The 21,140-nt window shown below is 38.3% G+C and overlaps 1 protein-coding gene across 6 annotated transcripts in view; it reads right to left on the bottom strand.

Moving 5' to 3' along the window:
• Window positions 1-21,140, bottom strand: part of Pibf1 (progesterone immunomodulatory binding factor 1) — a 161,362-nt gene that overhangs the window by 101,525 nt on the left and 38,697 nt on the right. For all 6 annotated transcript variants that reach the window (XR_007592168.1, XM_050144590.1, XM_050144594.1 and 3 more), the window contains 3 exons: window positions 20,423-20,604; window positions 19,882-20,007; window positions 5,408-5,506 (listed from right to left, as the gene is read on the bottom strand). Coding sequence is in view for 5 of the 6 variants with exons in the window: in XM_050144590.1 (XP_050000547.1) it covers window positions 5,408-5,506; window positions 19,882-20,007; window positions 20,423-20,604 (407 nt within the window). In the remaining variant the exon portion in view is untranslated. The remainder of the gene's footprint in view (window positions 1-5,407; window positions 5,507-19,881; window positions 20,008-20,422; window positions 20,605-21,140) is intronic.

The raw sequence follows: 21,140 nt of genomic DNA, 5'->3' as shown, positions 1-21,140 counted from the left end.
GTCCCCAACACCCCGGCCGCTTGGCTAGCTCATGCCAGAAATAACAACACACAAACTGTATTCATTTAAAGAACTGCTTGGCCCATGAACTCTAGCCCTTACAGGCCAATTCTCGCACCTGGACTATCCCATTTCTAATGATGTGTGTAAGCACCCCAAGGTGCGCTTACCGGGAAGATTCTAGCCTATGTCCATCCTGGTGTCTCTGCTCCAGAGCAGAGCTGTCGAGTCTCTGGGAGCAGAGCAGAGTCTGACCTCACTTCCTCTTCCGCCCAGCATCCTATTCTGTTTTCTCCTCCCACCAATACTTTAACCTATCAGGGCCAAGCAGTTTCTTTATTGCTCAGCCAATGAAATCAACAGATTGATGACACTCCCACATCACTTGTCTCAGAAAAGCACTGTCTTTGGCAACAAGTTACAAGTCTTTCTTTCATTTCATTGCTTTTGTTTCCCCCTCGTGCCCTAACTGCCTGCACACGGACACATGCTGTTGAGTCCCTATGTACAGTGCCTTTCTCACGCTGTCCTTTTATTTGCTATTTTCTGTTTATAACATCTTTGTCTTACCAGTTTGGTCTCCTGTGTCCCTGTACCCACTATTTCTCTCTCACTACTTTAAAGTTGCATGGTCGTGCCTCTGTGCCATGTATTTAACACGATCAGTTTTTCTGTCTTCTTCTATTGTACTGTTTTTGGTTTCAGAAATTGTATGCTTTCTAGGAGTTTCTTTAGTGTGACTATAGTTGTGAGTATATGAATACTCTAGTTCAGTGTGAACTTGGTGGATCTAAGGGAGAAAAAGGAAGACTACAAGGAATAAGAGAATCAAGTAACAAAACTAAAGCTTGCAAACTTCATCAAACTGATAAAAGTGACTGACCCAGACATGGAGAACTTCACAAAAGAGCAAACATAAAATTCAGACACTAAAAATTTCACTTAAGAATGCATTCATGTAGATTTAACAAAGTGTTAAAGTATTTTGTGTCCTTTAGGAACAACACAGATTAGCAATTTCTGCATTTAAAACAGATCATGTGAATTACTTATAGACATGAGAATTAGGAATAATATTATAAAATGATCCATTTTATACAAAGTTTAGATGTGATACTACCTTTTCTAGCTCCCATCCTAATAGGCTTCACTCCACTAAGTTCATCTAGTATGCCGCACAAACACGTCCTTGCTGACATGCAGGAGCAGATTAAAGGACAGATGAGCAAAGGCAAAGCACACAGAAACAGAAGAGGGGAAGGAGAGCACAGCCAACATCTTCCTCTTGTGAAAGTGGGAGCCGTTTCCATATCAACTGCTGAGTTTGTATTGTTTGTTTTTGAGACAGGTCTCTTGTGGTCCCAGGCTGGCCTCAAACTCACAATCTTGCTTCCATCTTCCAAGTGTTGGAATGCAGGCACGCCTGGCTATACTGACTTTTAAACTAGCTCAATACGGTACAAATGTCACTCCGACCACCCGCTTTCCTGCACATTCTGTGCTATATCTTCTACCGTTACCAGAGAAGTTGTGGGGTGGGGACTGACAACATTCAAATTAAGTCCTTTGAAAGTACTTGTAGGTAAACTAGATGCTCAACACACCCAAATCTCCCCCTACCCTCGTCTCAAACATGCATTACTTTTACTTTTTGAGACAATCTCTTTTGTCCCTCAGGTGGACCTCAAATTTGCTATGTAGCTGAGGGATAGTCTCAATCTCTTGATCCTCCTGCCTCTACTTTGAAAGTGCTAGGATTATAGGGATATGCCATCATGAATAGCCAGGAAATATTTTTTCCTTTTTTTTTTTTTTTTTTTGACAGAGTTTCTTTGTGTAGCCTGGCTGTCCTGGAACTCACTCTGTAGACCATGCTGGTCTCAAACTCGCAGAAATCCGCTTGTCTCTGCCTCCTGAGTGCTATGATTAAAGGTGTGTGCCACCACTGCCTGACTCTTTTCCCTTTTTAATTTATTCTTCTCTCTATGCTACATTCCAACCACAATTTCCTTCCCTCTTCTGTTCCCCAGATCCACGCCTCCTCTTCTCCCTTCAGAAAAGGGAAGGCCTCCCAGTGCTATCAACCAAACGTGGCATAGCAAGTTATATTATGACTAGGCACAAGCTCCCGTATCAAGGCTGGACAAGGAAATATTTTTTTAAAAGATAAACTATAGCTGAAAATATTTACAATGTAAATTCATTTGAAATTGTGCACTCGCACTGGAGCTCCAGACTCAGGCTTCTGTCAAGAGTACCCATCTTTTCCAGCACTCCCATTGACTGACTTATAACATTTGCTCCTGGTGGGTGGAACCCTCGGAGTAACAGAGATTCGAGACAACAGGACTGGAGCTAATGTTCTGCTTGTGTTTTCAAGTGCCAGGTAGTTGTTACTTAATGTTAGAGACTTTTTTTGTGCTAGAAATCAGAACACACATAGGTCTTTCATATACCTAAGAAAAGTCCTTTTCTTTGTAGGTAACTGAAGCCTTTGAGTAGAAGCCTTTTTTTTTTTTCATTCATGTTTGAAAAAGGCACACTGCTTCCTTATGCTTTTTTAAAGTAATGACACGGGTTGTTTAATCATAAAATGAGGCATTTGATAAAACCTTCTCATATAAAAAATGATGATACCAATTATACATGACGGGAACATGTTGGACGCTAGACTTAAACATGATTCAGCAAGGCCACATTCATTGTAAAGATCAACACACATTCGCTTATTCTCATTTTGATAAGAAGGAAGCCAGATTTACAAATCCAGGCATTAAAAAGCCAATCTCCAAAGAATAAAAAAAGTTTTACCTTTGCATTTTACTTCACATACTAATATAACATATATCAATTCCCAGATATGCTAGGAGTATATCTCACTGGTGAAGTATTGCCATGGCATACACAAGATCCTGTGTTTAAATAGCCCAGAATTACAAAAACTATGTCAAAGTACATTAGATCAAGCATACTGGAATCCACACTGAAAACTTTCAGTAAATTAAGTAATATATTAATGCAATATTGCTATGCTAGGATGAAGTCTAAAGCTTCACACTATACACAAACTCAACCACTTCCTTCATTTCCAACTCAAATGCCAGCATTCATGGTGATGTGGACAAGGATGGCAGCCTCCTCTCTAAGTCACAGTCCTAACCTTTCAGGAGTTTTGGAAAAAAAAAAAAAGAAAGAAAAATGAATGTGTAGATCCTCAAAATAATACTGTCAAATGAGTGAGCTTATCATTCCTTCTATGGGGTAACTTAACCAATGTATCATTCTTATAAGCAACTGTCACAGGTAACATAAGGATAAAATAAGAAACTCCATGTATTAATTTACATTTAATAAAAAATGGTACATTTAAGATTTTTAAAATGGGGGACTTCACATTCCTCAAGTCACCCAACTGAAGCCTCAATCAGGACATATGCATTCTGCCTGGATTCCCTGCCAGCTTGTCTCAATATCTTATAGGAGAGAATTACCTGATCAAGTACAGCATGTGGAAAAGCCCCATTGGAAAGTGTTTCTTTACTTTCAGGTATAAAAACCAGCTTTTACATGTGAACCATTCAAATATCTGTCAGCAGTTTTAATTTGCCACTAAAAGGTATCTTTGAATTTTCCTAGTTTGGTCACTTTTCTTCTTAAGGTTTTCTGGTTTCAAGCTCAGGTGCCAAGATCCCAACAGGATTCTGAAGGAAAGGCCATGGCAGAGCACGTCTCCATCTGACACTGTTAGCTCCAGCCATTTTCAGATGTCATTTTAACTCTACAAGTCAAGTCGAAGATGTGACAGAAGCCCAGGGGTTTATATATATTCATATTAAAATTCACTCAGCTTATCAATGGTCAATAAATCAAAAGATCTACTAGATTTAAATTCTGATGTTCAATTTCTATTATTATTCTCTGCCTCATAACAATTTTTAGTGAGGCTTTTTTTTGTTTATATTTTTTTTCCTAGGGCTATAGATCCAATTTAGGGCCTTTCAAATTCTCTGCAATGCTCTTCCACTAAACTACATCCAAATTTTAATTGCATGAATTGCTTAAATTACAAAACAGAAGCCAGGCATGGTGTCCATAGTTTCAGCTACTTGGGAGACTGAGGCAGGAAGATCATTTACGTCTAAGACTTTGAGGTCAGTCTGAGGAACAGTGAAAGCTGAACTCTTAAAAAGATAATTACAAAACAATCTGTAGTGCTTCTTTATCAGTAAAAGAAACATTGAGCTTAATTTCAAAGGGTTATTACTATGTGAAAGGCACATGTAAACTTTCTATACTATTTCATCAACTCTTCTAAGATTATTTCAAAATAAAAGTTTAAACAAAAAGACACATTACTTACTCTACATGTGATCCAACTATTTAAAATTGAGAGTATCTCAGTCAAGTGGTGCTCTTTTCACTTCATGTTTATCATTGATCTCCTTTTTACAGGACTAATAAAAAACAACTCTGTAGATAACTGGAGACAAAGCATTCTCTCCTGACGTCCCACAAAAGCCACCCCAGAACACACAGATTCTGACCCATGATTTGGGGCAAATACAAAGGCACAACCACTTTGGAGTAAGTTTCACAGAATTTTTTATGCCTTAATCACTAATTTACACTCCTAGGTGTCTACCAAAGAGAAAGACATGTGCTCACATATACATATACACAAAACGTGCTCACACATACATATACACAAAACGTGCTCACACATACATATACACAAATGTGCTCACACATACATATACACAAATGTGCTCACACATACATAAAACATGCTCACACATACATATACAAAAAACATGTGGTCACACATATACAAAATGTGCTCACACATACATATACACAAAACATGCTCACACACACACACACACAAAGCTTGACTAAGAATGTTCACAGCAGCTTGACTTTGGTAGCTGCAACTGAAAAGAACCCCATTTTTTTTTTCAACAGGAGAATACATTAACAAACTAGTATATTCAGAACGTAAATAAGGAATGATCAATATGCTAAATCAAGAAAATTAGATCAAAGAGAGTAAATAAAATATGATTCCACTGGCGTTTGTCTAAGAAGAACAAGGCTGACGACAGCAGTAGAAATCAAGGCTGCTGCCTCTAGAAGGGGAGTAGGTAAGATGCACTGAAAAAGTACAGGAACTCTCTGGACTACTTAATTTCAACATCATGGTTTTGATATATGTTAACAATTACATTTAAATTGTATTGCAACTTGAAATGAAAATCATAGGCCAGTTTCCAACTTCGATCCATTTTCCTGTCTCACTGCTAGAATTACAGGCATGCTCTACTATAGCTAGCTTTAAAATAAATTTCTCTAAAAAAAATGCAAGAGGAACAAGCACTGGAGAATTTTAGCATTTCCATTTCCTTCTTACCTGTCAAGGAGCTGCTCATGCTTTTCTAGAGCATCTTTTTCGGCTGTCACCGCTCGGTTCTTTTCAGCGAGAGCATTATCCCTGGCTTCTCGAAGATTTCTAAAATTCAAACATGCATTTCAGTTATTTTAAAATGCATAAGTACCTATCTTTTAAGGATTCATGAATTTTTTCACAATGAGTAGATGATGATCTTAAGGACTTTGTAGAAGCTGCCTGAATTGGAAACTCTTCTGACAGTAAACAAAAATATAGGTGCAAACAGTCTATTTCTAAACAGAACTGGGTTAGATATTAGAACTTAGTTTCTTATAAATGTGGCACAATACAAGATTAACTCAAAAAAATCAGTAGCCTTCCTAAATACAAAGAATAAATGAGCTGAGAAAGAACTCAGAGAAACATCACTCTTTACAATACCCATGAAAAATATAAAATTTCTTGGAGTAACTCTAACCAAACAATTGAAAGGCCTGTATGACAATAATTTTGGATCTTTGAAGAAAAAAAAATGGAGAAGATATCAGGAAATGAAAAGATTTCCCATGCTCTTAAATAGGTAGGATCGACATAATAAAAATGGCAATATTAACAAAAACAATCTATAGATTCTATGCAATCTACATTAAAATCCCAATATGATTCTTCACAGACCTCAAAAGAATAATACTCAACTTCATATGGAAAAACAAAAAATTCAAGATACCTAAAACAATCCTGTACAACAAAGGAACTTCTGGAGGCATTACCATCCCCCAACTTCAAGCTCTACTACAGAGCTATAGTAATAAAAACAGCTTGGTATTGACAAAAAACAGACAAGTGGACCAATGGAATTGAATTGAAGACCCTGATATTAATCCACACACCTATGAACACCCAATTTTTGACAAAGAAACCAAAATTTGTACAATGGGGAAAAAAAGCATCTTCAACAAATGGTGCTGGCATAACTGGATGTCAGAAGAATGTAGAAGAATGCAAATAGATCCATATCTATCCCCATGCACAAAACACATGTCCAAGTGGATCAAAGACCTCAACATAAATCCAATTACACTTGCTATACCCTCACCTGTACAGCCTTTCGGCAGTGACTGAGTAACAATTTCAGATTTCAAACAGCCAATCACCATAGAGAGACTCAGCAGCCAAAGTTTATGAGTAACAAATAGTTATAAAAATCATAAAGGTTATTCTTCTCAAAAAAACAATAAGAATATTTTTGTTCATTATTCTCTAAGTAGAATTGCTTTTATTGCAAAATTATTTTTTGATGTCATCATGATTGCAATGACCTTAAAAACTATTCTATTATTAAACCATACAAAACATGAAAAATAAAATTGAGAGAACACAACTGCCTAAGTATCTTAAACATTTGTATATTTTATTTTAAGATGCCCCATTTTAGTCAAAAATCACAAATTAGTTCCAATTTTCCTTCCTAATGTTGGCTTCATTATTTTAAAATGTGACTAAAGTAGTGGAATTCCCGTAGGCCACATTTGCAGTACTAGTTAAATACAAACACTTAGTTGGTAGATGGCGAAGCCTCAGTCCTTAACTATACTTCCTTTCTAGTAGTCACAATGAGTATTAGAAATAAAGCCAAGCCACAGAGAATCAAACAACAAGATGCATTATTAGAGAATAAGAGACAGTTTGCCATAGACAGCCTGCAACATCCAGTTAAACAAAATTCCAAGGCCATGGGAAGAGGAATAACTATTCTTTTTTTTTTTTGGTTTTTCAAGACAGGGTTTCTTTGTAGCTTTGGATCCTGTCCTGGAACTAGCTCTTATAGACCAGGCTGGCCTCAAACTCACAGAGATCTACCTCCGCCCTGTGAGATAACTATTCTTTATTGTAGTAAGTGACAAGAGAACAAAGGGGATATTTTTCTAAAATGTGGCAGATACAATGAAAATTGTAAAAGACAAATATCTAAGACAATTCTGAAGAAGACCAAAGTAAGCTGAAGCTCTAGAAGCCCAGGCTTTTAGCATTAGTATTTACCCTAGGTGTCTGCAGGTAAGTTTTCCCTGTAAATTTGTTCTCTTGGCTGTCATACCTTCCATAGCTAGTCTACAACGGGCAGACCTCCTTTAAGTATTACCAATTGACATGCTTCAAATTAAGTTTGAGAGAGAAAAACCTGAATATATTCTTCTACTGACATGGGTATTGACAGCAAGCATACAGTGCTCAGCACACATCAGGGGCTGCTTTTACTTCATATACAGCAATTGTGGCTGAATGTGAAACGTCTTCATAACCTAGATGGCTGCACTGCTGGGGAAGGCGGTGGAACCTTCAGGAGGTAGAAGGTTGCTGGAGGAAGGGGGGTCACTGCAGCGGGGGTGGGGGTCTTGAGGTTTTATGGTGGCCCAACTTCCTACTTGTGCTCTGCTCTCTGAAGCAGATACTCAGTGACTAGCAGGCCTTTTGCTCTTGCTGCCATGCCATGGTGGTTTGAATTAGAATGGCCACCATGGGCTCATATGTGTGAATGGTTGATCCTCAGGTTGGTGGAACTGTTTGGGAAGGATTAGCAGGTGTGGCCTTATTGGAATGGGTGTGTCACTGGGGGTAGGTTTTGAGGTTTCAGAAGGCCCACATAGCCCGTTAGCTATCTCTGCCTTCTACTTGCAGATCAAGATATAAGTTCTTAGCTACTAGTCCAGCACCATGCCTGTTGTTACGCTCCTTGCCATGATGATCATGGACTCTAACCCTCAGAAACTTTAAGTCCTCCCAAAATTCTTCCATCTAGTGGTTGGCTTGGCCATGATATCTTATCACATATATCAAGATATCTTATTAATGGAAAAGTATGTCTCCTGCTTCCTGTTATGTTGTCTCACCATGACAAAAGGATCCCTTGGCATAGTAAGCCAGAATATGTCCTCTTAAACTGCTTTTTGTCAGGTATTTGGTCACAACAATGAATGAGCAAAGTAACTCAAACAGGAAGTTGTCACATCTATCAATCATATGTTGTATCATTTCCATTTTACAAATTTGTTTCAAGACTGAAATACAAAGACTCAGTTCACAGTCGCATCGTAAGATACACTGTGGAGCCCGAGTGTCAATCTATTCTCTATCCAGATTCTCAGCTTTGAATCATACAATGCTGCCTTTCTCAGGTTTCTTCTTTTTCACAGACATTTCCCCTTTGGGATATCCTGACATTATGAGATTTGTATTGCATGACCACACCATAGTGCAAACAGATGTCAAAGGAGAATTATCTTTAAAAGGATTGTGAACTATTATGTATTTGTTTCTATGGGCTACAGTGTATATGTTCTTTTAAAAGTGGACTGGTTTGACCAAACACCAGATGTACTGCATCCCTGATAAAGATAAAATAATAAGTTCCACATAATTAATGAATAATCCATTTCCAAATGGTAAATACATTGGAAGATGTAATAAATATAATTATAGAACAAATAGCAGGAATTCAAATGTTCCTCAAAAGAGAAACTTGAAAAATTGACAGTGGCTATCTATAGCATGTATAAACTAATGGAATTGAGATTCTAAAAATCCAAACTGAATGTAATAAAATATAATTAGAGTAACACTGAAATATGTCAGGAACTGCCCAGCTGACTAATCTTCAGGAGCTTGGTTCAAGAACACATCCTCTACTGGCTCCATCCACCAAATCCAGCCTGCACACCCAAACCAAGGATACTAAAACCGTGAATATAAAATGACTTCCATTTTACAAATGACAAACAACAGGCCCTCCCTGTATACTTTACTCAGAAGGCTCAATACACCATGTAAGTTGTACTGTACTTCTTAAGAAATTATGACAAGGAAAAGTCTCTACACCTTCAGTACAAACACAATCTGCTTTAAAGTATTTTTTGATCTGCAGTTGGTTTTGATTTGCAGGCAGGCTATTCCAACAACCCCCTAATCCATTGGATCCTGTTACCTACAAATCCCATTCTGCCCCCAAACCCACCTATCCTCTGTGACATCAGCAGTTCTCTGAGGGAAAGGCTGTAACTGCACAGATGGGAACAAGAGGTGAGTGACCAGTTCCCCAGCTGGAAAGCCCAATGTCTAGGCCCTAGTCCCTGGGCCAGAACCATGCATGGGCTCTGCCTCAGCTGAACTAGTCAGCCATCAGGCAAGTTTCCTTCAGGCAGGCTGCTCTAACACTCCCCATTGATCAGACCCTGTAATCTACAAGTCCCACTCCACCCCCAGACACCTCAGCAGCTCCCTGAGATACAGACAGTGACTACAGAGAGTGGGGCCAAGAGTGGCTCCCTAAGACACAGACTGACTGCAAGGACTGGACCAAGAGGCAAAGACCTTGCCTGCACCAACTGAAGGTAGAGATGGGTAGGCATCAACACAAGAACACATTCAACATCTTAAAAAGCAACATGGCAACATTAGGACTCAGCAGTCATACAACAGGAAGAACTGAAATCTTAATCCAGAAAAAGCAGAAGAAAACAACCTTAAATATAACTTTATGAAGATGACAGAGACCCTTAAAGAGGAAATGTAAAATTCCCTTAAAGAAGTGGAGGAAAAGACAAATAAAAAATTGAAAAAAAAATCAATAAATCTCTTTAAAAAAAAAAACCAAGAAAATGAAGGAAAAACAAACAGGGGAAGCAAATCATTCAAACAGTTCAAGACTTGAAAACTGAAATAGCGGCAGTAAAGAAGACACAAACCAAGGGAATTCAGGAAATGGTAAATCTGGGTAAATGAACAGGAACAACAGATGTAAACATAACAAACAGAATATAACAGATGGAAGGGAGAATCTCAGATGTTTAAGATACGATAGAGGAAACATTCATTGGTCAAAGAAAATGTTAAAGCCAACAGATACTTAATACAAAACATCCAAAAAATCTGGGACACCATGAAAAGACTGAACCTAAGAATAATTGGGGTAGAAGAAGAACTCCAGTTCAAAGTCACAGAAAATATATTCAACAAAATCTTAGAAGAACACTTTCCTAAACTAAAAAAAAAGGATATGCCTATGAAGGTACAAGAAGCTTACAGAACACCAAAAGGACTGGGGGAAAAAAAAACAAACAACAAAACAAGTCCAATAACATATAGCAATCAAAATATGAAGCATACAGAATAAAGAACATTAAGAGCTGCAAAGAAAAAAGGCCAAGAAAAATATAAAGACAGATCTATCAGAATTACACCTGATTTCTCAATGAAAATCCTGAAAACAAGAAGGTCCTGGAGAGATTGCTGCAGGCACTAAGAAAACACAGATGCAAGCCCAGACTAATATACCCAGAAAGTTTTCAATCACCTAGGCAGAGAAAACAAGATCTTCCATGACAAAACCAGATTTAAACAATACCTATCCACAAACCCACCCTTACAGAAAGTACTAGAAGGAAAACTCCTCTAAGGACGCTAACTGCACCCATGAAGACAGAAGTAACAGATAATTTCATACCATCAAAACCCAAAGTGAAACACAAACACTACCACTGAAAAATAACAGGAATTAACAATCACTGGTCTCTTAATATCAATGGATTCAACTCACCTGTAACAGAATGGAAATGAAAACAGGATTCATCCTTCTGCTGCATACAAGAAACACACCTCAACCCCAAAGACAGACACTATCTCAGAGTAAAGGGTTCATGATGTGGGACTCCCCTCTATATGCTATAAATATGTTTTATTGTCATTGGTTAATAAAGAAGCTTCTTTTGGCCAATGGCTTAAGAGAATAAAGCCAGGCTGGAAATCCAAACAGAGACGTGGAGAGCAGGTGGGGGTCAGTGAGGAGCAATGTAGCCTCCACAGAAGACAGATGCCTCTGTTGGAGTCAGCTGAAACTTTGCCAGTAGGCCACGATGTTGTAGTGATGCACAGATTAATGGAGATGGGTTAGTTTAGAATATAAGAGCTAGCTAGAAATACACTTAGGCTATTGGTCAACAAGTACTGCAAATAATATAGCTTCTATGTGATTATTTCAGACAGGTCTAAGAGGCTGGGAACAAACAGTCTCCTGACTACAGATTGGGGAACCAATGTGGTGCTGACTACATCCATGTAAAACCACGTAAAACAAAGGAATTCTAGACACAAAAAGAACAGAGTTAAGCATAGCTTCTTGGTAGCCGGCATATTTTTTTTTTTTTTTTTGGATAGGTTCTGTTTGCTGGTGGGCACTGCGGCTCCTTTAAGAGAGGTCTTCTTCAGCGGTAACAGAAAAAAAACAAAAGTGCAGTTATGAGACAGTGGCTTCCTGGTTCCTGGTTTGTGTTGTCAGCATGAACTCTAGCTCCTTCAGGAGGCCAAGCACTTAAATGGGGTCTGTGAGCAGTGTGTTACAAATTGCTTAATGGTGACATGGACCCACTGCAACCCTGGATCTGGGGCAGAGAGAATGGCTCTCAGAGCAGTGAACGTGCCTTTGCCATGTTGGACTGGCTGGAGCAAGCAGACAGGATAGCTGAGTTAGTACCATGCCTGCTTGACATTTAAAAAAAAAAGTGATCCTGGCCAGAAAATAATTACAGATATGCAATAAAGACAGATTCAGATCAAAAAAAGATCTCTGAATGGGTCACAGTGTTAGATGAATGTACAAAGGCTTGAGAGTGAGGAGAAAAAGAATAAGGAGACAGTAAAAGTAATTTAAAAGAGTATAGTCATAGATTAAAGAAACTTAGAGATAATAAACAATAAACTTATAGAAAAATTAACAGATAAGAAAAATAAGCCACATAAAGATAGAATATACACAGAAAATCTGTGTGTATTATTATGTATATTATTGTATTTTTTTAATATTTTGACTGTGAAGGAGCTAAATACAGAGAGACATTTCATTGTATGGGCTGCAAAGCTAAATCAACTTATATATTTTAAAGGTATCTTGACTTCAAAATTTGGACCTAAGGATCTTTTGCTTTGGAAAGAGGTTCTTCTTTTGTTTCCACAGAGAATGAGAACCTTTGGATTCCTTCCAGACTAATGTGGTTTGATGGACCAAGAACATCCAAAAGGTCTCAATGAAAACACCCCCCAAAAAGCAGGAAGAAGTTTGGAGAGAACTATGCCCAAATTCCCAAATATTGTTTATAAATGTTTGTTTACAGTTAAAGGGGGATATGCTAAAGAGATGAATACTTTGTATTGGTATGGATCTTGGTTTATTGATACAAATTTAAGGTCAATTTTGTTAAATGTGTATTTCTTCACTTGATTAAGGTATTGTGTTTGTGCAGCTCATTTAAAAATGTAATGCATAATTAAGAAATAAAGGTTAATAGATAGTCATCCATAATAGTCAAGCTTGTAGTCATGTTATATTTTCTAGATTAATAGAGATATATTTCGGATGGATAGGTATTCTTTAACCCTTTCAAAGACTACAGAATATGGCATTTAAAATGTTTAAGAACTTAGAACTTTTCATGACAATGAGACACAACTGCTCCTTGAAGCACTAATCTACTTCAAGAGGATAATGGGCATCGAAGAGACTCTTCATAGAGTTTTTTTTAGCCATTTGGGTAAGAAACTGCTCTTGCCTGGACTGCTTGATGTTATGATGTATAAAATGGACATGCAGGACCCACAGAGAAATGACTATTGAACTTGCCTAAAGGTGAGATGATCCTTTGGGGCTCCTGCTTCATGAGTCTGCCAGACATTCTTCAGGACACAGAAGAAAGTGAATGACAAACTGCCAATATAGTCTACCGGATACTATGGGTTTGTAGGCTGAAGATGGATGCTCCAGTGTTGCAGAAAAACTTTGGGTGACTGTCCAGGCAGTGAGCTGTCTCTGTGAATTCTAGAATTTTGGAAGCTGCTTACAATACACGTCCTGTTTACTTAGGTAATATTATATCCTTCTGGAGTCTTTGATGGAGTTGAAGAAAAGATAGTTATAGTTTTCCTTAATTATGATAAAAGACAAAGTAGATATAAATATTGTAACTATAATTCTTGCTTGATACCTGTTTTGTTATATGTAATCTTACTATATTAAAATTAAAACCTTTTTATTTAGACAGACAAGAATAGGAATGTAGAATTCTCCTCTGTATGCTCTAATATGTTTTATTACCATTGGTTACTAAAGAAGTCGCTTTTTGCAAAAAGCTTAACAGAATATAGCCAAGCTGGAAAAGATATATAGAGAGTCATTGAGAAGCCATGTAGATGCCACAAAAGAAAGACGCCTCTGCCGGAGTCTCCCGAAACTTTGCTGGTAGTCCACGACCTCACGGTAATGAACAGATTAATGGATATGGGTTAGTTTAGGATATAAAAGCTAGCTAGAAATACGCTTAAGCTATTGGCCAAAGGGTACTGCAAATAATATAGTTTCTATGTGATTATTTTGGGTCTGAGTGGCCTGGAACAAATGAACAGTCTCCAACTACAGACTGAGAAAAGATTTTCCAATCTAATGAACCTAAGAAGCAAGATATAACAAAATAGACTTCAAACTAAAATCAACTGAAAGAGATGGAAAAGGACACTTCATACTCATCACAGGAAAAGCCCATCAAGATGAAGTCTCAATCTTAAACATGTATGCCACAAATACAAGACCACCCACATTTGTAAAAGAAACATTACTAAAGCTTAAATCACACATCAAACCCTACACACTAATAGTCGGAAACTTCAACATCCCACTCGTACCAATGGACAGGTCTACCAGATAAAAGATTAACAGAGAAAGAAGAGAACTCAGAGATGTCTTGACTCAAATGGACTATACAACATTTTACCCAAACACAAAATATACCTTCTTCTTAGCACTGCTTGGAAACTTCTCTAAAATTGGCCATATACAAGGTAACAAAACATACCTCAACAGATAAAAAAAAAATTGGAATAACTCCTGTATCTTATTGGTTCATCATTGCTTAAAGTTAGAATTCAACAATAATGCGAATTACAGAAAGTCTACAAAATCATGGAAATTGAAAGTGCTCAACTGGATCACCCCTGGGTCAAGGAAGAAATAAAGAAATTAAAGACTTGTTAGAATTCAACAAAAATGAATGTACAACATATCCAAATCTATGGGACACTATGAAAGCAGTGCCAAAAGGAAAGCTCATAGTACTATGTGCCTACATAAAGGAAGTGGAGAAATCTCATATTAGTGACTTAACAGCACATCTGAAAGTCCTAGAACAAAATAAGCAGACTCACCCAGGAGAAACAGACAACTGGAAATAATCAAATTTATAATTGGAATCATTAAAACAGAAACAAAAAATACTAAGAATCAATGAAACAAAGAGCTGCTTCTTTGAGAAAATCAACAAGATCGACAAACCTTTACCCAAACTAATTAAAAGGCAGAGAGTGAACATCCAAATTAACAAAATTAAAAAAGAAAAGGGGACATAACAACAGACACAGAAGAAATCCAGAGAATAATTAGGTCATAATTTGAAAACCTGTACTCCATAAAACTGGAAAATCTAAAAGAAATGGACAATTTTCTGGATAGGTACCACATACCAAAATTAAATCAAGATCAGCTGAACAATTTAAATAGACCTATAAACCCTAAGAAAATAGAAGCAGTCATCAAAAGTCTTCCAACCAAAAAAAGCCCAAGGTCATATGGTTTAAATGTAGAATTCTACCAGAACTTCGAAGAAGAGCTAATACCTATACTCCTCAAATTGTTGCACACAATAGAAAAACAGAAGTAACATTGTCAAGCACTTTTTTTTAAAGATTTATTTATTTATTAAGCTTACAATGTACTGCTGGCAAGGAAGGCACTAGGTCTCATTACATTACAGATGGCTGTGAGCCACCATGTGGTTGCTGGAAGTTGAACTCAGGACCTCTGGAAGAGCAGCCAGTGCTCTTACCCTCTGAGCCATCTCTCCAGCCCTGCCAAACACTTTTTATGAGACTACAGTTACCCTGATAACCAAACCATACAAAGATTCAAGAAACAAAATTACAGACCTCATGAACACTGATGCAAAAATACTCAAAGTACTGGCAAACTGAATCCAAGAACACATCATAAAACAAAAATCATCCACCATGGTCAAGTAGGCTTCATCCCAGAGAAGCAGGGATGGTTCAACACACAAAAATCTATCAATGCAATCTGCCATATAAATCAACTGAAAGAAAAAAATCCATATGATCATCTCATTAGGTGCTGGAAAAACATCTGATATGTTCTAACACCCTTTCATGATAAAGGTCTTGGAGAGATCAGGGATACAAGGAACATACCTAAACGTAATAAAAGCAACATACAGGAAGCTGACAGCCACCATTGAATCAAACTAAATGGAGAGAAACCACCATTGCCTGGCTTCATAAATTTTCTTAAGAAAAACTGTGTATTTTAGGAAAAGAAACATTTTGAGATTCCTGTTGACTAAAATGGCATAATTTCCTATAGAATTAGCTCTATGGTTTGAATGCTTATCCCTTGCAAAAGCCATGTTCAAATTTAGTTACTGCTAAACAACAATAATAAAACTTAAGAGATGAGTGGGCTCTGAGGGGGAAGCCTTTCTGAGTGGGACGCTGTGACCACAGGTAAGTAAGTCTGCCTGTCTCCTGCTCTCACAAGCTCTCTGGCTTCCTGCCAGGTGAGAATGCAGGAAACAGGCCCTTGCCTATTGAACTTCCCAGCTCTAGAGCAGTGACATAATACATTCCTGCTCATTACAAATTATCTAGTCTCCAGCATTCCGCTATAGTGGGGAAAATAGGCTAGTCAGCCAGCACTCACTTGGACTATTTTCATTTCTCGCTGTGAATATAAACTTGAAGTAGATAACTTTCCAGTTCACATGAAATTAAACATACAGACAAGAGAAGTCCATATGCATGAGAAATTTCCAAAACTAAATACTTAAGATCCATTAAGATGCTGAGGTTTAAAAAGTGGCAGCAGTTACTATCAACATGAAACAGAATAAATAGTGTGGGTGATCAGCTAAGTAACTTCTGCAGCATGCTCTAGGCTCAGCCCTGATCAGTTAGAAATCTCTGCACAGGCTTTCTTCTAACAACCTGGCCCCATCCTGCTTTCCCAGCATCCCCCCACCCCGAGAACTATGTACAAAGCAGGTATATGTAAACTCTTGCGCACCAGAAATGACTTCCAGCCTATGTGGGGCAGCCTACACACCCAAAGTACTTAAGTATTAATGATGCAAAGAATCACACAGAGGACTACAGGCAATAACAAGAGAGCTGCGACAAAACCCATCTAGAGCTTCTTCACAAGACACCCAGTTACCTGCAAAACCACCTACTTCAGAAAAATCTAGTCAAAAAGACCCAAAAATTAAAAAGAAAAAAAGACTTAAATACTTTCACGGAATTTAAAAATTGCACAGATTATCTGGAAAGATATAAACAATAGAGGATATAAGCCGGAGTACTAATGAGGACATTTGCTTCCAAAATGTGGACCAGAACCTCTGTAATCCAGCTCCACGTTCATACTGGGATGGGTCAAACAGATTCAACTGATCCCCAGAAGTAAATCCAAATCCAAGATTTAAAGCTGTTTGATGTCACTAATATTCTGTGAAAATTTCAAGTGTGTCTCTGAGGCTTCTTGCGTACTGTGGGAGACAGCACATTGTGATCGAGACGGCACTGGCAGGGCAGGAAATAACATTATCAAAGCACTGCAGCACTAATGGCCCACCTAAAGGCACTTTCAGTCTCCTTTGTGCTGCTCTGCACTTCCTTCAAACAGCTGCCAAGCCGGTGAGTTTCCAGGCTCTGCAGCAGGAAGAGCTAATGAAGGCTGCCAACGACTCACACTCGGATCACACAGTTCTGCTCCCTGCTTAGGAGGCCATCTCACGCTAAAGGCAGTTTTGTTCTGGAGAAAGTCAATCACCGAGTTTATTTCCCCTTTAGTACCTCTCGGAAATGCTTAGGGAACAATAAATTAGACACGTTAGGCCCTCTGCATTTTATAACAGTGACCTTTAAGGTAATAATCCCATGCTGTCAGTTAGCCTTTATGTAATAATGATTTTATCCAAACTGTCATCATACAAATAAAATGATTTTGACTACACATAGACAAGTGGTATAAAGTAGCTATTGGAATGCACTTGTCACATGCACTATCTAATTTAGACCGCATGGGCCACTCTCTGAAACATTACTATTAGTTCATTTTTGTAAAAGAGAAAACTAAACTCAGGGATATAAAGTGGTTTCTCACCCTACTACCAAGTGGTGGAGACAGGATTTAAGATTAGGTTTTTTTTTTTTTTTCCTCAAAATCTCTTAAAATATACATTCACTTACAGAATTTTGCCCTGTCTTTTTTTCAAGAAAGAGCCTTAGTATAGAAAGCAGCTCTGGCTGGCCTGGAACCCGGGATGCTCCTGTCTCAGCTCAGAGTACTGGTATTGCAGGTATGCACCCAGCTTTGGAAAGTGTCTCATTTCTAAACACTTAGGAGGGACCACACCCTTTCACACACACAGACTAAGGAAGTCATTTATATGTTAATGCTCGACACTGACCTGAGTTTTCCCCATTCTGTCCCCAGTTCCCAAGGAATCTTTCTACTCTTAGCTTCTTACTCTCTTCTGAAAGTGCTCATTAGGGAAGATAGGGTAGCTATGAACATATGCAAGTGTGCTCGTTACAATTTAACTCATAATGCGAAGAGCATACCGATAAAATATACAGGACAACATCATGTATCTAACTACAAAGCAAGGTTATCTCACACAGATCCAAGACAAAACTAAATATGTAAACAGTCTTTGATTTTTGTTTTTTATATAGAATAGTAAAAACTTTCTTGACCCATTCTAAGTTGTAAGATTCCAAAAGAACTTACTATTTATGTTGTGAAGAATGGAAGGGGACAGAAGTTATGACTAAATTTCAGATCTGCCATAATGAAGAGTCAGTCACATAAATACAGCGACAGAAGACTGAAGTGAAAAATAAGAAAAGCAAGCTTGTCCCAGTGGCTACTTGTGTGTCCCTGTGCTGGCACAGGATTGGGCTGCAGTTTGGCGCCATCTGGTGGTAACTGTCTATCACAGTGTTAATATCTAGGGATCAACTTAACACCCAGTGGTTGAACGAAGCACCTATGTCCAATCCTAAATTTTCTGGTTTGGTGTTATGACAGTTAATTTTAATTGCCAACTCGACAACGCCTAGAATCACTTGGGAAAAGTCTCCATGAGGGGTTGTCCAGATCAGGTTGGACAGTGTGGGGTTGTCCTGATTGCCTTCACTGATGTGGGAAACCCAGCAGAAAGGGAGGCAGGTTTCTTGGTTTAGGGCCCTGTACTATTTAGTGGAGGAAGAAGGCTGAGCACTAAGCAGGCAGAAGTTTATTCTCTTCAGGCTCTCAACTCTGGATGTGAGCACTTGCCTATGGTCCTTCCTTTGAGTTCCCAATACGATGGGTGTGTGAGCAGAAAGGAAGCTTGAAATGGATGGTACCCATTGTGAACCTGCGTCAAGAATAGGACTGGGGAGAAGCAAGGCTGCTTCCAGCTTTCCTGCCTCGAGAAATGGTTGTTGCCCATTTCCCGACACAACTCCGCCATCCTACCTACACATGGAGAGGGAGTTTACACATCTAAACTTATGCTATGATGGGATGTATTTTAAAGGATTCTCTTTGTTCTTGTTTTGTTTTTAAGATGGACAACTGAAAAACTGGGAAACGGTCACAATGATTACACAGCAAAGTATAAGCGGTAATGTGGGTATCAGTGGTTAAATAATATATAGAGATATACATATTACTATTCGAGCTTTTACAAGTATCTGAGATTCCCCACTGTATGCTGTGAATATGTTTTATTATCATTGGTTACTAGAGAAGCTACTTAGGCCTGTGGAAGGGCAGAATAGAGCAAGGTGGGAAACTAAATTGAATGCTGGGGAAAAGAAGATAGAGTCAGACAGACACCATGTAGCCACTGAAGGAGACAGATACCAGAACCTTACCTGGCAAGCCACAGCCTTGTGCTAATATACAGAATAATGGAAATGAGTTAAGATCTAAGAGCTAGCTAGCAATATGCTTAAGTGATTGGCTGAGCAGTGTTATAATTAATACAGTTTCTGTATGATTATTTCAGATCTGGGCAGCTAGGAAATGAACAAGCAGCCGCTATCTACAAGTATCCAAGAGAAATGGTTGGTAAAACTATTGCTATCTTAGTACCTTCTAAATTTCCTCATATTCTTGTCTTCAGTCTGAACTGAGGAAACAGGAAAGAGATATATTACCAGAGTAAAAAGACCTACAGTATGATAAGTGCTGTTGTAATTAGCTATCAAATTTATAATTTTAACATTCTCATTCATATTTACAACTATTAAAAAATTCATCTCAGAAATGGCATTTAATTTCAGTAAAATTCTTAGGATCGTCAAAGACAAGTATAACTTTCTCAATCGCTCTTCTTTACCTGTTTTCTCGTTCATACATTTCCCTAGAGGCATTTCGAAGCTGCTCAATTTCTAGATTAGTTTTCAATCTGATTTGTTCCAGTTCATCATGTAGTTTATTTTCATATTCTGTTTTATAATGGTCTCTGCAAAGACAAAATAAATAGTCATGGTTTTCTTTCATGAAAAAAAATAAACCATTGTTTTTTAGGTAATATTTTAATCTTATATGAAATATGTTTAGAAAACTTGACCATTTTAGAAGGGCTTTAGAGTCTCTAAAAGCACTGTTCCAAACTAGTACCAGACTTGTACCACATCACTGCTGTTCCACTACAGACACAGTAACCATGTTGGGTGATCCCCTTCCGTGCCCTTTCTAATGCACAGGCTGAGGCCGGAAGGCTGATGTACTCAGATGCTGCATGTTCAGACACAAAGAATAAAATGTAATACCAAGATCATCCCGACTTTATAAAACACTTCCTTCTCAGCACAGCAGACAGAGTCACATAAGAATTGTTCTTTAGAGTCAAAGTATGGAAAAGGAACAACTCTTGCCTGGATGACACGTATTTCTCGTACATATCTTCTCTAGCCTTCTTGCTCTCCTCCAGCTGCACCTGCAGCCTCTCCAGGCGATCTTCCTCGTGCGCACAGCGTACGCTGAGTTCCATGTTTTGGCGATTGAGGTACTCTTTATCCTTCTGCAGGAGGGTGACTGTCTGTTGCAAGGTGGTTACCTATAGAAATTCAGAGACATGTCCAGAGCGAGCTGTCACTTCTCAAGGTGGACTTTCCCTGTGTGTATCACATAAAAATTCTCTTTAAAAAGTGATAAACTTGTTTATGCAAAATTGCCTACAATGGTATAGTATTTGTGTTTTAATAAATAAAGCTTGCCTGAAGATCAGAATGCAAAGCAGCCACACCAGTCAACCATACAGGTCAGGCAGTGGTTACACACACCTTTAATCCCAGCAGCCACACTAGTTAGCCATACAGTTTAGATGGTGATGCACACCTTTAATCCCAACACTAGAGAGGAATATTAAGACAGGAGGAGACAGGTCTCAGTCAGTCTCAGTCTGAGTACTCTTGGAGGCAGGAAGTAGAGGTAAGAGCCAGTAGCTGGCTGCTTTGCTTTCCTGATCTTAAGCTTGAACCCCAATATCCGTCTCTGGGTTTTTATTATTCATGCTATAATTGCCTGCTAAGTCTCTCTCTCTCTCTCTCTCTCTCTCTCTCTCTCTCTCTCTCTCTCTCTCTCTCTCTCTCT

This window comes from Alexandromys fortis, unplaced genomic scaffold (genome assembly GCF_014885135.2).
Source record: "Alexandromys fortis isolate MF-2015 unplaced genomic scaffold, M_Fortis_MF-2015_v1.1 scaffold_43, whole genome shotgun sequence".
NCBI lineage: Eukaryota > Metazoa > Chordata > Mammalia > Rodentia > Cricetidae > Alexandromys > Alexandromys fortis.
Note: the sequence above shows the minus strand (reverse complement) of the source record. Positions and strands in the feature narration are given on the sequence as shown.